At 43.0% G+C, this 17,631-nt stretch overlaps 1 protein-coding gene across 3 annotated transcripts in view; it reads right to left on the reverse strand.

Annotated features, from left to right (window-relative positions):
• Positions 1–17,631, reverse strand: part of RUNX3 (RUNX family transcription factor 3) — a 167,059-nt gene that overhangs the window by 21,330 nt on the left and 128,098 nt on the right. For all 3 annotated transcript variants that reach the window (XM_083455670.1, XM_083455669.1, XM_083455668.1), the window contains one exon: positions 1,749–1,913. In XM_083455670.1, coding sequence (XP_083311796.1) covers positions 1,749–1,913 — 165 coding nt within the window. The remainder of the gene's footprint in view (positions 1–1,748; positions 1,914–17,631) is intronic.

Here is a 17,631-nt window from a genome sequence, read left to right on the forward strand (position 1 = left end):
GCCAATGCTTGGCCAAAGCAATAGCGGTAAGTCACAAGCTGTCATTTCAAATTTCCCAGATTGTCCAAAGCTGAGTCACTCCACTGCATTGTGGGAAATATAAATGGTATCCCAAATGTCCGCTGCCACAATGAGGGTCAGCATTTAAAATTTCTCACACTGCCCCATGATGCCTGATGTAGCGGGGCTTTAGGCCAAGCATCCCCAAACCTGGCCCTCCAGCTGTTTTGGGACTACAACTCCCATCATCCCTAGCTAACAGGACCAGTGGTCAAGGATGATGGGAATTGTAGTCCCAAAACAGCTGTAGGGCCGAGTTTGGGGATCACTGCTTTAGGCACTCTAGGAAATGTAGAAAGGGGACAGAGAGGTGCCTAGTCTGGGGAGCTTCTCAGGGCACCATCGGCTAGGGCCCAGTGTTGCAAGTTACAAATGCTAAATGCTAAAAATTATCCACTGACTTTACATTGTACAGTATGTAGTCATTTGTTCTGCATCAGTCTGTTCTATAGTAGCTACTGATGTGCATTTGCATTGTTTATTATTATTATTATTTATTAAATTTGTATAATACCCTTCATCTGCCGATATCTAGGCGGTGGGTTTATACTGTAAATTGACAGTTCCCTTAATTTTGACCCCAATAATGTTGAACACAACATATAATCAGTTACATCAGTTAATCTCACAAAAAATATGGTTGGTCTTAATATGGAATAGTTGCAATGGTTCAGCAATATTTGCTCTTGGAGCAGACTGTGGTTGGTTGGCAGGGGAAGGGAGGAAAAGTTCATTGTGCACCAGATATAAGCACATTCACATGTGCCTTTTAAAACAGGCACCCCAGAATACAAGTCAAAATAGTGGTAGTGACTCAAGAACTTCCTGAAAAATAGGGAGCAAGACTGAGAAAAAGGACAGTTGGAGTAATACACATTCACCCCTTTCACCTCAATAGAAAGACTTGTGATCCAGCCTACAAAGTACTATGGTGAAGTGAAGAGAGCAAATGCAGCAGAACTGGGCTAGTAAACACCACCAGATGACTCAAGCCAGCCAGCCAAGGCACACCCTACGTATTATTGGGGTTGTGTTTTTTTTCATTTATGAATTGCTTCCTATGAAACACCTCAAAATGACTTAACAATGAAAAGCAATTTAACAATCAGCAATAAAAACGTATATAAAACTATGTTGACATATATAAAAACAACTTCAAATCCAATACAGATACAGATAATAATAAATAATAATAATAAACCTCCACATAAAAAGGCATGTTTGAAAAGGAAAGTCTTCTATAGCTGCCAAAGAGACGACAGAGATAGCACCTCTCTGGTACATTAGCAGGAGAGAACTCCAAAGGTAGGTGCCACCACACTAAAGGCCTGGTTTCTGCATTGTATGGAACATACCTCTTTATGAGGTGGAATCTGCAGGAGGATTCTCCTGCAGAATACAGTGATCACTTGGGAGATGACCTTCTGTTTGTTTGGTTGCAAGTTGCTTTGGGTTGCCCTAGTGACTAACAAGTAGAAGTAGTAGTAGTAGTAATAGGCATCTTTGTCCCAAATTATATAGGACTTTGTACACCAACCTTGAATCTGGCACCTTGAACTTTGCATATGCATGCTGCTGTGTGGCTTAGCCAAACCAAGAAAACCAAACCCGTATTCAGCTCCACTTATTGCAGCAGGAGGACCATTTGCAGAGAGACCTGAGCCTACAAAGGAACCAAATCTGTTTACCTTGGATCTGACTCTGTGCTTGTGTCCCAAAGTGTCCAGGAGCAGTCAAAGATCCTCGGGGGTTGGGGGTGGTGGGAGTGATCCTCATTGGGTGCCGCAACCTCTCCAGCTCCCCAAATCGATCCCCATAGGTTTTGGTTTGCTCTTCAAGCTTCTGTCGATGCCCTGGAACAGCAAGGAAAGCCAACAAGTACATTCAGTACAGAATCAATTGGTGCCAGCAGGCCCGTGAAAGATGAGTCTAGAGATGGAGAGCCTGTGGATCTCAAGATGTTGCTGGGGTACAGCTGTCACAATCCCTGATCACTGACCATGCTGATTGTGGCTGATGGGAGTTGGAGTCCCAACAACATCGGGAGGGCTGCAGGTTTCCCATTCCTCATAAGGAAGATGGACATTTTGTTGCAGGTCTCAGTTTATCCAGTTTATATTTACAGACATGGTGCTTATGCTAGAACAGTCTTTGCCAACAGGGAGCTCTCCGGGTATTTCGGATGACAACTACAGCTGGCTGAAAGGAATTGCAATCCATAGCATCTAGAGGGCACCAGGTTGGCAAAGGTCATGCTAGAATATTCTGGGCGGCAGACAGCATAATGATTATCCTTTTTGCCCCCTGCCTCCAGGATGTGACCAATTCAGAGCACGGTGGGGGGACAAAATGCAACCAGAAACAACATGCTACTGAATTTGCCCTCTTCGTGTCCACAAGGATGTATTAAACTATAAACGAATGCTATTTTGCATTTGGCACACCATGACATCATGACATGAACACGTTGGGTCCCCAGCCCGCTTGCCCAATAAGAAGATCTGTATCACTACATCAAACACATGAAATGTTTTCCATATGGAAGGATAGATGTGAATCTGATACTGCAGGCAGTAATAAAAAGCACGCTGGTAGTTTGGGGCGTTTTGGCGCAAGGCGGAGATGCTGAAAAATGCAGCATGGAATGCTGGAAACGTATCCCTTAAAGGAGAGGTTGAAAGCTGCTCTTTCTGTGTTCAAATCCCCGCCCCACCCCCGCTCTGATGAAGAGAAGCATTTGCTTTGCAGTAATAAATAAATTAAAGCAAAAAAATCCACAGCATTTGGGTGCAAACCTCTTATTTGAAATGGAGGAACATGACAAAAGCTCTGGGCAGCTGGGCAAACATGGTAAATGTTGCAATCCAACATGATGTGAAAGGCACCACATTGGCTATTCCTGCATTTAGTGAAGATGATAGGTCTCCCAGGGTAGGGTTGCCAATCGGGCAGAAAAGAACTGGCTTTCTTAAACCTCCGGGAGAGTTGTGGTGTTTTCATAAAAGCCAGAACAATGCAAAGTTAAAACTGTCATACAACATACAAGCACAGTCAGCATTAAGTTATACAGCTGGTGTCCTTTATCATTTTTTGCTTTATATATTTTTTTCTTTTCGAAAATCACCTGGACGCTTTGTGGAAGGGCAAAGTCTTTTAAGTTCAACCCATCAGCCAACCAACCAACCCAAAGCTGCTGTTGCTTTCTGTGATGCACACGCCTTATAACGGCCTGTTTGACATTCTTTGCTTCCATTTTAAATGGGCAAAATTTAGCTGAGTTTATTTATCTTTCTTAGACAAGTGGAGGATCCCTGTCACTCTGACAACAAGGCCTGGATTCCTTTTCCTCCTTCACCTTTTGCAGTCAGCAGTTTCCCATTCATCCTTAACTGCTTTAGGGAAGTTTCATAATTTCTGACAAACAACTTTAGAGGGCAGAGAGGTATGAAGTACACTATGGATGGAGTTTCTTCGTATGTTGTTGGGCTAGAGGTTCATCATAACTCAAGTGGCAGAGTGTTTGTCACTTGCAGTCTCTGCTTGGAAAGAGCAGGGCTGCTGCTACTGTTTACTCCTCTCTGGCCTCTTCTCCTCTGCTGCCTTCGGCATTCCTGGGCTTCCCTGCGTTGCCTCCAGTTGCCACAGCAGGGGAAGTGGAGTGGGTCCCCAACCATTTTTTGTTTTGCCTCAAGCAGCAAAATGTCCTGGGCTGGCCCTGATATGCTTGATGTGAACGTTTCTTACGCCATTGGTCACACTGAGCCATTCCTTTGGTTTCCTCTTGCTTTCTTAAGATACTGACCCTATTGACTTTTCCTGCCCTTGAAGCAAAGAAAAAAGTGTGTCAAGGCCCCACCCTCAGTCACTGGCTTGTCCAATTCCCTAAAGCAGCAAGTGGGTAAGCATATTCAGCAATTAAGAAGGATAGAAGGGTCTTTGGCCACTTGATGAATGGGCCAACTGTGAAGAGAAAATAATCATCATTATCCTCAGTCTGTCTCTCTGCCTCTCTCTTTTGATGTGTTGGCTGAAGTCCAGTTGTTTGGAGTGAGGAGATGTGCCATGTTTACTCGATTTCCCCTCTTTTAAGTCATGGGAGAGCTCCCACAATTTGATCCCAACTCTACGAATCAAACTAGATATGATGGCGGTAGTCATACTGATTAGTTTGTAGGAATGCAGGAAGCCGGCTTATACCAAGTCAGACAATTGCCTATCGAGTTCAGTATTGTCAATACTAACTGGCAGGAACTCTTTAGTGTTTCAGACAAGCCAGTCCCATTCGGAGTTGCCAAGAACTGAACTTGAGACCTTCTGCACGCAATGTGTGTGCTCTATCGCTAATGGATGGTTCCCCTCCTTCAATCAGACCTGCCGTCAGCACCTGAGAAGGTTGGGCAAAAGCTGGGATTGATAGAGAGGGAGCTAGAAGGAAAGATGGTGGGTGGCTGCAGCTTTCGCCAGCGTTTTGCTTTGCAACATACCACACCACCCTGTAGAAACGAGGAAAAGGGACCCCTGTCTGCAGCCCGGTAACCAGCTGCAATCAATAATTTAATGATTCCAACAAAAACAGAAAATAGAGTAGAAATTGCTGCAGTTCCCATGTTCATCTGTGGCCAAGAATCATTTCGGTGAATACCATTGGTGTTCATCTATATTGTTGCTGGGGTTTTTTAAAAGGCCACACATTATAACTAATGTCTTTTGATGTTTCCCTTGCATTGAAATGAAATGTAAGTTATGTAAATTACATAGTTGTGTAAGTTACGTTAAATAGTGGACAGGGAGACAATAAAGTATTTGGTAGAACCTGAAGTGCAGCGGAATGCAAACAGTGTTGACTGTGAATAATAGAAGTCGGAACGGAAATTGCTACCTTCTTATATTATTAAATATTAACAATAATAGTAATTTCTATTAATAGAAGAAAAAGGAAGCATTTTCACTTAAAGTTGTTTCCCTTTATAACAGAGGCTGTTAACGTCCAGATTCTGGGGTGTGGAGCTCTATTATTCAAATAGGAATATAGGAATATATTTTGTTACACAAACTGATTTCCTCATGGCTAGTTAAGTTCCATAATAAGGTAGCCACGCCTCTAGCAGAAAAAGACCTCTCAGTTGTGAATGCAACCTCATGCCTGCCCAAGAGACCGCATACAAAACCACAAAACAGAGATGGAACATTACAGCATGGAAGCCTCTCATCGCCTGTAACTTTTGGAAAGTAATTTTCTTTTCTGTCAGCAAAACTTCTCAACAGGATTTGATTAACATTGTGTAGGCTTGCCACAGGGAACAGTTATTGGCTTGAGAAGTGGTGGTAGAAATCCATCCTTGCAGGCTGCCAGTTAACCTTCCCTGAGGAAGTCACACTTTCCCGATATGAAGATTCGGCTATTAGAAGCGGAGGACTTGTGGCTCACTAAATGGAAACGGCCCTGATTGGTTATTTGAATACTGATGTACATGAGGTGAATTTGCTGAGAGATAAGCATTAATGAGTAATGTTAATTACTTGACATGCATGTATCAACAACAGCCCCACGCTGCCTCTTCAAAGATGTGATCATGCATTGCAGATGTGGCAATCGTAGACACTCGTTCTCAACCGGGAGTATCACAAATAAATTAGGGATGGGAAGGGCCTATATTGAAACAAAGCTTTGTGGCATGTGCTGATCTGCAGGTCTATCTGATGTAGCTGGCAAGACTCGGTTCCTTGGCTGAGTCCTTCTTTCACTTCAGTTGTTTTCAGTGGATTACTCCTGATTTACACAGTGATAAGATTCCCTGCCCTGCTACATCTGCCACACCTGAGATGATTCTGGGAGAGCAGCTTGCTTTGCTCTCTGCAGCTGCTGCAGCTGGAAGCAGGAAGTGGCCAGCTTTTCAACTAACCCTTGTAACTAACCCTTTAACAGCAGCTTGATCTGTGGCTATGCAATGACAACATTTATATCTATCCTATCAAGCATAGCCTCTAATGGCACAACGCATAGGCCAAGCCATTTTTTTCCTGGTTGGTGGGCATCCCAACTGACTAATGGTTTCAGCTGAGAGCAACTGGACTCTGGGCGAGTTTACACATGCTTTTCAACATTTAATGCCTTGCTGAATTAACACATATCATTGTACATTAACAATGAATTAACAGAAAATCTGTATTAGACCAGATGGAAATTATGTGTGGTGACAGGAAGATACTGCTTCCCATACTATTTAATTTGTGATAGCCCCTTAACATGTGCAAATCCCCACTAGGAACGGAAGGACCTGTCAATTTCAGTTGTCTCAGTATTTTCCAATCTTCAGTTCTCCACATTTTGCGCCAAATGGATTAATATATATATATATATATATATCATGGAAATTCATTAACATTTTAGTACAAATTTATCCCAATAAACACGGCTTTATATGCAGTTTTAAATAATGTATACATTTTTGGAAGCAATTTCCTCTAAAGCATATTTGTATGCTGTTTTCAGAAATATCTTCCTTTTTATGCATACTTTCCTCTTATATGTGCGCTTATATAAGCACTGGTTGGTTGCAGAACTGCACAGCAAAAATCAGATGAGTGTGTTTCAGTTTGCATATTGTTTTGGAAAGTGGAAATTAGATAGATGTGGCTTTAAATATGTACTAAATCAAATTTCTCCTCCATTCCCAGTCACTAATGTAAACAAGCCATGAAAAAGTGTCAAGGACAAGCAGTAGGCAGATGTCAGAGGTGATTCAGAAATCTTGAAGCAGTCAGGAAAAGTAGTGCAATTAGGTAATTTTAGACGCTGGAATCTGGACTTAATGGTTTTACACTTCTACACTTTATTGTTTTGGACAACAGTTCCCATCATCCCTGACTACTGGCCAGCTGATGGAAGTTGGAGTCCAAAACATCTGGAAAGCACCAGGTTGATGAAGGCTAATTTAAACAATGGTACAGTATCGAAATTTAAAACTAGAGAAATTCTAGCTTGGAATCTGACCATTAAGTGGGAAAGGAAGAAGAGTGCAAGGGAAGCTTCAAGACCAGCTGGCCTGTCTCCTCCTTGGCAGCCACAGAACCAACTAACTGCAGCTGATGCCAACTCCTGCTGTAGCAGGACTGGTTGTTTCGTTTTCTGAGCATGTGCTTCTTTGGTGTTGTTAGCAACTTTGGGGACTCTAGTTGAAAAGTGGGATATAAATCTATTAAATAAGGTTTTTTAAAAAGTGTTTGGGTGTTTGGGAAGCATTGCCCTCTGAAATGGCTTTAGACTCCCTTTAGGGATATATGCATGCACCATCTAAAAGCAAACATAAAGTAAGCTACTTTCTTCAGAACTGTTGCTCAATGCAGATACGTGTAACGCAAATGTAAGCAGAGGGAATTGATCATTTGATTAAAACCAAGGGAACCAATTAACTGAGATTTCCCTAAGCATGCGTTAGTGACCTAATCATTCCTAGAAACATTTCCACACAGCATCAGCCAAAGCATGTGCTTTGTGGGCCAAGTGGGCTCCAGGTTAAAAGCTGAGAAACTGGGAGACAGTAAACAGGGAAAGAGATGTATAGGAAGCTGCATGCAAGCTATGCCTGATGAAATTTCCTTTTCTGAACTTTTATAAAAGGTGCAGGGAGCCCTGTCTTCCTTTGCACCTGACCATCCTACAGAAAACTGGCTGATGAAGTTTTTACTGGGGTGGCAATTAAGCATGCCAGTGTGCCAAAACGGCCACAAGGCTATCGCCTACAGTGATGTAGACCTGTATATGGGTGTTGCTCTATGCATATGTAGCTGAAAAAGAACCATTTGGAAACAGGGGTCTCCCGATCTGTAGCATTATCTATTTTGGGCTGCTCACCAATGTGGAAAGCAACGAAGTCCTTTTTTTAAGGTCTGAAAAACAATGTAAGGCTGCCCAGGCTCAAAACATGGCAACCTGGATCTTATTGCTCAGAGACCCCCCAATAGCAATCGACTTGAGAAGCAGAAAGGCAGGGAGCCTGTAGGTGGCACTCTAAGACAAAATACAACTCCATGTGACCTATCAAATACATAAAAATAATGGCAATTAGAAATATTGGGCTCAGTCCAGAGATGATCCTCATGGCAAGGGGACCTTGCAAGGGATTGTGGATGTTGCTAGGGAGGTGTCTAAATTTGCACTGGTCTGCTCCTGGCCTTACTTTGACATGCTAGGAGTGCATTCTATGGATTGGTTATTTGTTCCCTGCACGGTGGGATTCAATATGGGATTAGGTGAGGTGATAGGCATGTAGAACAATTATTCCACAAGTCCAAAGTCACAAGTGGGAGTCAAATGCTTTCCAGAAAACTAGGCTTGTGCAATTAAAGTGGATTAAAGCACTCTGTCGCCCTGGCTCAATAAATCTACTTTTTAAAAAGGCTTTTGAAGTTAAGAAAGTAACAGAGAAATTTATTGAAAAGTGAGAGAAGAACAAATGATTAATGGTAAGCCATATATCCACCCCACAAGCAAATCAGAACCAGTGCTGATTGTCACGTAACTGCACTTTAAACAAAGCAGAGCAAAAACTCAAAAAAGTCTGGGTCATAGTCTAACCCCTGTGTTAGCTTTTTGTGAGCAAATCAGGATGGATGTTCAATAAAGAGGGTAATCTAGAGGAGCCTGTTGCTTTGACCTGATTATCAGATCAGTGTTATTTAGCAGAAATAAATGTATTATTGACCATAATAATTATTAATAATTATGGCCCATTATTAACCACAATCTATTCTGAAATTATACATACCCCAAATCAGGATCTACAACATTTAACCAGTCCAGCAAACAAGCAAAAATATTAATCAACTAAAGCTTTAGTTGCTACATTGATAGGGATGGCAACTTTTCAAATGAGTACTGTAACTGTGCCTTAAAATGAACTTCAAGCAACAGTTGTTGTTGTTGTTGTTGTTGTTGTTGTTACACACCTTCACCAGCAGTTCCCAGGGTGGGTTAGACATTAAAAATTAAATAAATTACAATAACAGGAATAGAGTGGGCCCCAAAAACACACATCTCAAGTGTCAAACAGTGCTCACTTCTTGTCTTTTGTAGGTCAAGCTGCTGGTTAAGGTACAAGAATGAGTAAACCAACCAACCCCTGTGTTGCAAAATATGAGTCAGCAATATCAAAAGCAACACAGTGGCCATCCTGTTGCTTTTGATATTGCTGGTTAAGGTACAAGGGCACTATACTTTTTATTCACTGATGCACTTTAAATCTCACCAGCAATGTGACTTTTTAGTTGTATTCTTGCACATACCCTTCCTCCCAGCGATCATCGCTGCTGCCATTTTACTTTACTACTTCTAGGTAGTCCATTTTCTTGTTGTGTACAGGCAACCCCCAATTTGCACGGGGATTGCATTCCAAGTTATCACGCGTGGCGCCGGAGTGCACATAAGCCTATTACCCCTCCTTGCACCCCGTAGGTTCCTAGGTAGGACTGGGAACAAATCCCAAGCCCCTAGACATGCATCAAAACTGAAAATACTGGGCTCAATCCTTAGTTAACACCTAGTTGCTGACAAAACTCAGCTAGTGGGCCAATGGGCCCAACTCAGTATAAAGCAGTTTCCTAACTGAGCAATGGAGGGATGCTGCATAAACAAACAGGATGGGCTATTCTCTCCTCCCCCCATCCCCCCAAAAAATCAATTGCTTAATTTAGCTATGTACACGTTACCGTTTATTCCAGCTCTGCTGCTCTCCCATCACTGGTGTTTGGAGCCAAACAATGTTAGCCACAATCCATCTGTATCCTGTAGCTTCTTAAGAAATATTCCTGACTAGTGTCCTTTCCCTCAAACCACCTTCCATGTGATTTGCAAATGGAAGCCATGGTTACACTGAGGTGTGTACATTTCAGGCAGCTGTTGCACATGAGCAATGACAGACAGCACATGTGTGAATTGGAGTTTGGCATGGGCAGGTCCTTGCCCTCTTGCTGGTCCGTACAACAATGTAAGAAAACAATTTGAAACTCAGTGGGGAAAAGCAACCTCATGGTGTTTAAAGCTGCTGATGTGTACATAGCCTTTATTTTGTTTTTTAAAGCAAAGGTTGATCCATAAGAAAAAACAACAGCAGTCTACTTAATGAAGAATTCTGGAGGACCTGAAAACTCGTCATTTTGTGGCATTTTTGTTTGTCCTAATAAAAGTACTGCTCAACTGTGAATTGTGTAGGTTTTTCTTTTTCTTTAAAGTTGTTTTGTTCTGCCATGCCACAGTAGTAAGGATCAGATGAGAAAAATTAAACATGTTCTAACAACGTGTGGTTACTTTTGCTCATTAAGCTGCGACTGATCTAATGCTACCTTACAATTTAAACAAGTGTACTTATGTTGCTGGTTTCGTAAAGTACAAATTTATTCCAATGTGGATGATTAATAAATGAAAAAAACCCCACATTTTAATCAGCAGCCCTACCTTTAAAGAAGGGGGAAACCACAAGGAGGGTAAAAAAGCATGTGAAAGGAAACTGATGCCAGCTTTAAATATTTTTTGACTACTGTCAATCACACCTCAGCACCCACAATGACTCCCAGGCACTCTCTTCTGTGGCTGAGCCTGTCTTACCATAAGGCCGCAGTCTGAAGAACACGTACTTGGAAGTGGGAGGATTGGCAAATCTGTCAATTTCAGTTTCCAATTTTTCCAGCCTTAGCTTTAGTTCTCCACATTTGCATATCAGTTTGCATTCCAGTGTTACTTTCTCCTAATATACACATTTTTGGATGCAATTCTGTCAAACATTTATATTTTTGCAACCCATTTCCCCTAATATAATATAGTTTTATTGTCCTTTTCACTAATAAATGCATTTTTGTGCATCAGTCATCAGTCATCAGGCACGCTCAATTTAACTTATTTATGTCCCGCCTCTCAATGCAAGGCGCTTAAGGCAGCTAATTACAGTGACTAAAACAATGATTAACACAATAAAGCAAGACAATCCCAGCACCAAAAATAAAAATCCCACATTAAAAACAGCAGCCATAAAACAAGAATAAGAATGGCAACAAAACAGCTGCAAAGCAGCCAGCAGTAAACCCAGCATCCTGTTCTCACAGTGACCAAGCAGATGCCCATGGGAAGCTCAGAAGCTCAGAAGCAGGACCCTCCTCCTCCAGCTGATTGAGGTTGGTGGGGCAGTGCCCCATTTGCCCTAGGGGTCCAGCTCATTTCAACAAGTACTAATGATTCTGCTTTTTCAGTTCTCCTCTGCCTTCACATTCTGTTCTGAATACATATTTCCTCCTCCTGGTCTTCATATCTATCCGTTGATACTCCCAAAGACATCCTGAGAGGGAATCAAATCCTCCTGTGTACTGTATCTCACTGGAAATACCAGTGATCTTTCTTTTAGTTCGCATAAGCAAGGGAAAGATTTGTAGTCTCTCTCTCCCCATGAGCCATGAGCAGATCAAACACACTGCCAAGTTGCCATTCTTCTAAAGAAGATATTCAAAGGAGGACTAGGTGAATAAGAACTAATTAGAAAGCTTGAACCTATTAACTGAGTTTAACTAGAGACAATGGCTACCAGTCCCACTACTATGCTAAGCAAGTTGATTTGTATCACCTCCAAACTAACTGCCATACTGAATGGTCACTGTGCTTATTTTGCATACATTTAAGTTCTCGTTGAATTGTCAAGAGACTCTTGTGTATCTTTGTTATTTTAAACCCATTGTTTACAATTCCCTGTCCCCTCTGCCATGTTACACCAGTGGAAAGCTGTCAAGGCTGCATTCTACAATGGCTAGAACGAAAAATGGACAGTGTTAGACACACACATATATCCCACACACGCCAAACTACTTTCCAATGAAATAGGGACATGTATTTTAGTTCTTAGTAGCTCTGCTTAAGGTTCAGCTTCCTTCCCCCCACCCACAGAAGTCTCCATCATCACTCTGTCTGTCCTGACTGTGCACAAGATTAAAAAGAACTCTGTAATTTCTGAAGAGGAATGAAAATAACACCAAGGCACAGCTGAAATGCCAGCGCTGCCTTATTCAAAGCTCTAACTTCAAAATGTGATTGCATTCTGGAAATTGCACGGCGGCAATGGCAAAATGGATGGACTTTTTTTTTCATATTTGCAAGGAACACAAGTTCACCCCGTGGTTTACAGAAGCACAAAAAACAATGGGGCTGGGGAATTGCTAAGACAGACCCCGACCCCCAAAACAGCTCAGTGAGGATTGATTATGCTCAATGGGCACAGAATGTTGGCTGGATGTTGAGAAAGAAAAAGCCACAAGCAATTGAGGTGGAGGCAGGGAGACAGAGTACGGAATGGAAGATCCTGGAAGAGGGCATGGCTGGCTGGCTGGCTGGAACCCTGAACAGGATCCTTGACACTCCAAAATTTTGCTGCCGGTCACACTTACAGTGTCAATAATATTGGTTGCTTCATCTCAAAAAGAGCATCACAGCATTACAAAAAAGTACAGAAAAGAGTAACTGAAATGATCAGAGCACCTTCCTTATGTTTGGGCGGTTTTTTAGTTGAATACAAAGTGATTATGGAACAGGGATATAATAGCTCCACTGTCAGAGGCAGTATTTCATAGAATCATAGAATTGTAGAGTTGGAAGTACCCTGCAGATCATCTAGTCCAACCCCCTGCAATGCAGGAATGTGCAGCTCTCCCATACGGGGGTTAAACTTCCAACCTTGGCACTGTCAGCACCATGCTCTAACCAGCTGAGCTATCCTTCTCGGAATACCAGTTGCCGAGTCTTGCAAGTGGTGAGAGGTGTTGCTGCGCTTAGCTCCTGCTTGCAGGTTTCTCACAAGCATCTGATTGGCCACTGAGAGAAATAAGCTGATGGACTTGATGGGCCATTGGCCTCATCCAGCAGACTGGCCCTTCTTATGTTCTTTGAGGTTTTAAAGCAGGGAAGAGGAATTTGGACTTATCCGAAGTGTGATCTGCCCATCACAATTTTTATAGCTTTGAAATCATGGGTTATATAACTGTCAAAATGGGACTGTTTTGGGGGCTGTGTTTGTTGCAGCACAAAAATGTGCCTAGACAAAAGGTAAGGTGGGCAGGAGCCCTTAGCTCTGCTTGTGTGTTCAGACTGGGGCCTGGATGTAGTTAAAGCAGAGCTCATTTCCCTAGCCTAGGCATGCCATAACTGCAGTAAAGCACCAGAGGCTGTGAACAGGGTTATGTTGGGAGAAGCAAGTAGGGGGAGGAACGTCCTCTGTCTCCCCTGCTTTTCAGTTACTTTGAGACTCCTGGCAATTTGCCCTCCGAGTTTATGGATGGGGAAAGTAATGAACCAACACATGAACCATTTAGCTTAATTGTTTGACCCTCATGTAATCATATTTCTTTGAGGTAATTGAAACATGCTTCTCCCCCATCCCCCCTTCACTCCCCCCTTTCTTTTTAAAAATAACACAATATTAAGAAAGCCCTAAAGAGCTGCACTTTGTTACTAGTAATTACCAAGGAGTCAGAATTTTGGCCAGACTTGATAATTGTTTTTTTCTGGAGGGAGGAAAAAAATTCCCAAGCTAGCAAGGAAACAGCCAGGCCCTATGTTTTATTAAGCCAGATATTTCATGAGTGCTCCAGAAGCTGAAGCCGTTAAGGCTCGAAAAATAATATTAAACTGGCCAACGGACGGATCCTGTGCAGCCTATTGTTGTTACTAATAGCGGTACTGCTGGTCTCTGTTCTCGGGGCTCTTTCTGCGTGTGTGTCCGCTGCAACCACAAAAGCATATGAAATTCCTGAGAACCCAAACCTTCTTTAAAAGAGGTTTCTAGCCCTTATGCGTATGGATGGGGGAGAAATTCATTTCAGTTCACATTTGAAGGCAAACCTACCCATTGCACAATTTCCAAAACGATATGTGAAGTGAAACACAGGCATCCTTGAGAATTTGCAGCTCTCCAAATTTTGCAGTGCAGCTCTCCAGCCACGTAATGCACACAAAAATGCGTACACTATATGTGCAGTGGATATGCTCTGAATTCGGGGGGGGGGGGGGGAATGAGAAACTGAAACAAAAATGGACAAATATACCAATCTCTTCTTGCACATGCCAGTGCATTGCTGTGAGTTTGCTATCTGTCAGTTAGGGTATCTGTGGGTTATATCCAACTAAGATATACTCAAGAGTAGACCCAATAAATTAATCAACCGAAGTTGGGTATGAGCATTAATTTTGATGAGTCTACTCAGCATAGGACTAATGTTGAATAAATACAAACTCATGTGTCCCATTTTAAAGAGGCTGGGTTGTTGTTGTTTCTTTAATTTGAAGGGACCCAGGGAGTTGAAAGCCAAAAATGGAAAGGGGGGGAAGGGTGGGCCCTCTCTGAAATCAGCTGCCTAAAGCAACAGCTTCATGTTGCTTCATGGTAAGGCCAGCCCTGCCTGGTAGGTGTTTCTGTACAGAGATCTCTGAGGATGCTCCTGTACCTGAAAGGACCTCACCTGTCTCCACCTGCCGTCACTTTTTCTTCCTTCAAAGCCTTCCTCAAACCTCCCAGGGCACTTGGGTGAGACTCAAGAGGCCTGTGCTAAATCTCAGGCTGCCCAGTTTTGAGGAGAGTGACCATATAGGAGTGAATTAGCTCAGATACAGAATAAGAAGAAGAAGAGTTTGGATTTGATATCCCGCCTTTCACTCCCCTTCAGGAGTCTCCAAGCGGCTAACATTCTCCTTTCCCTTCCTCCCCCACAACAAACACTCTGTGAGGAGAGTGGGGCTGAGAGACTTCAAAGAAGTGTGACTGGCCCAAGGTCACCCAGCAGCTGCATGTGGAGGAGTGGAGACGCGAACCCAGTTCCCCAGATTACGAGACTACCGCTCTTAACCACTACACCACACTGGCTCTCAATAGAATTTGCATGCTGAAAAATGCACTGGTATGAAGTGGGTGAAAAGGAGGGATGGGGGAAAAATTCAAACGGTTCAGATTTTAATGAGAAACTACCTAGTTTGCACTTTCCTGAAACAATACGTGAATAAAAAATGCTGTTGCTGACTGGCCCAAAGTTACTCAGTGGGCTTCATGATCGAATAGGAATATGGACGCTGATCTAACCACTCTAACCACTGCTCCAAATTGGCTCACACGTTTGTTAGTCTTTCAGGTAGTCCAAAAAAGCACAATCTACCATAAAGGGTTAATTTTTAAGACACTCCATAAAAGCATATGCCTGATAAGCCAGATCAAAAATGTCTCTACCCCCTGTGGACCACATTAACAAGTAAAAAGGTAAAGGGACCTCTGACCATTAGGTCCAGTCGTGGCCGACTCTGGGGTTGGGGCGCTCATCTCGCTTTATTGGCCAAGGGAGCCGGTCATGTGGCCAGCATGACTAAGCCGCTTCTGGTGAACCAGAGCAGTGCACAGAGACGCCGTTTACCTTCCCACCGGAGCAGTACCTATTTCTCTACTTGCACTTTGACATGCTTTCGAACTGCTAGGTTGGCAGGAGCAGGGACCGAGCAACGGGAGCTTACCCTGTCGTGACCTTCTGATCAGAAAGTCCTGTGAATCACCTGGTGTTAGATGAAGCAGCTTCAAAGGAAGAATGGGAGTGACCTCAGGTTGAGCTTCTTCCTTTGAAGCCCAACTACAATCCAAGCCATGGATGAAAAGAGATTAATAATAATAATAATAATAATAATAATAATAATAATTTATTATTTGTACCCCGCCCATCTGGCTGGGTTTCCCCAGCCACTCTGGGCGGCTTCCATAGAAACCAAAAAACACTAAAATATCACACATTAAAAACTTCCCTGTAATGTTCCTTTACAAGGACAACTCAGGCTCAAATTTTCCTTTGTAGTTTAGCTTCAATTTAAGCCGTGGGTGCAATGGAAAAAGCTTCCTTTGCAGGCGTGGCTCAAATTTGAGTCGTAGCTGCAAAGGAAGAAAACAAAGCACTCTCAGGTCACATCCACACCATACTCTGCAAAGCATTTGTATACTACGGTAATGCTAACGAATCCTGGGAACTGTAAGTGGCTAAGGGTGCTAACCTCATAGACCTACAATTTCCATCACCCTTGACACATTACAGTTCCCAGGAATCTCCATGGTGGTTAAAGTGGTATACAGAGGGTTTAAATTAGGGCTGCATGCTCCCCCCCCCCATGATTTGGAGCCTGATCTGGTCATTTGAAATGGCCACATTATGACCCAGGATTGGTTTATGACCAACATTTATGACCAGGATTATGACCAACAGAATGGCTCAATTGGTTAGAGCGTGGTGCTGCCAACGGCAAGGTTGCAGGTTCGATCCCCATAAGGGACAGCTGCATATTCCTGCATTGCAGGGGGTTGGACTAGATGATCCTCAGGGTCCCTTCCAACTCTATGATTCTATGAGATTGATCTGCCCCAGATCCAGGCCCCAAAGGTATTTGGGAGCCTTGCACAGTGTTTGTTGAACATTAAAACCCCTTTTTTGAATTTGGTGCCTTTTTCTGTCACCACAGAACAACACAAAAAGATTCCACTTTTTAATAATAATAAGAGCAAACCCTACACTGAAATGTACTAGCGGGTGGAAAGGGAGAGTAAGGAACGCATTTAGAGTGGGTTTACTGCTGCCACATCTGATGTCAGGTGATGGATGGGGAGCGTGGCTTGGGCACAACCACACCACAGGCCAAGTGGGAGACACGGCAGGTATAATAAGCCCCCCTCTGGCTTATGCCATCATGAATTGGCTAGTCTTTAAGGGGCCACAAGTAAGACCTATGGATTTCAAGGGTGGAGGGGAAAGAGGCAGAGCTATTAACTCAGAATATTTTCTAGTGGTGTGATGACACCCTTCCAAGTTCCTGGCAGGATCTGAGAACAGCCAGCAACTGTTGGGTGGCTTGTTGGGATGCTGCCAAAACACGCAGGTTTACATCCTTCATAAAAAGCGCTGCTGATAAGAGAGTTGCTATCTCACTCTGACAAGGGAGAGAGATCTGAATACTGAATAGTAGAAACCTGAGCAGAACGTGGGACGGGGCTGACATTCCCACTTACGGTTTTTGTGGGCGTCTGGAATTCCTGCTCAATCAAAGTTGTGTGCCTAGACTCATAAGTATGGAGCAAGCTTCATTGTACACATGGTGACAGGGCACATGGCCCAGGCGTCTGCATGATCAAATGTCTGGATGAAGGAGACAGCCCTGACAAATGGCTGAATATAAATGAGTAGATTGGAAAAAATAATCAATTTGCCACACACACAAACATGCCAAGTTGTGGATGGTTATAAACCATCCCTTTACATTTCATACCTGAAGTAGCCTCAGCCAGGGCATTGTGGGAGATTTTAAATGGTTCAAAGCTACCCACTGCTGGTGTTAGGCAAGTCCATGGCTTGGTAAGGCAGGGATTTTGCTAAGGGCTCCCTCAAATGTGGTATCAGCTCTCATACTTTTGCAGTGGACCAGAAACTATAGTAATACCGTTCCCCTCACAACTTGGCAAGATCACAGAGACTTCTGCTCTCCTTGTTTTTCATTTTGTAAATATAATTTTAACCACTAACCAG

The sequence above is a fragment of the Podarcis tiliguerta genome, assembly GCF_965153285.1.
Source record: "Podarcis tiliguerta genome assembly, chromosome: 8".
Lineage (NCBI taxonomy): Eukaryota > Metazoa > Chordata > Lepidosauria > Squamata > Lacertidae > Podarcis > Podarcis tiliguerta.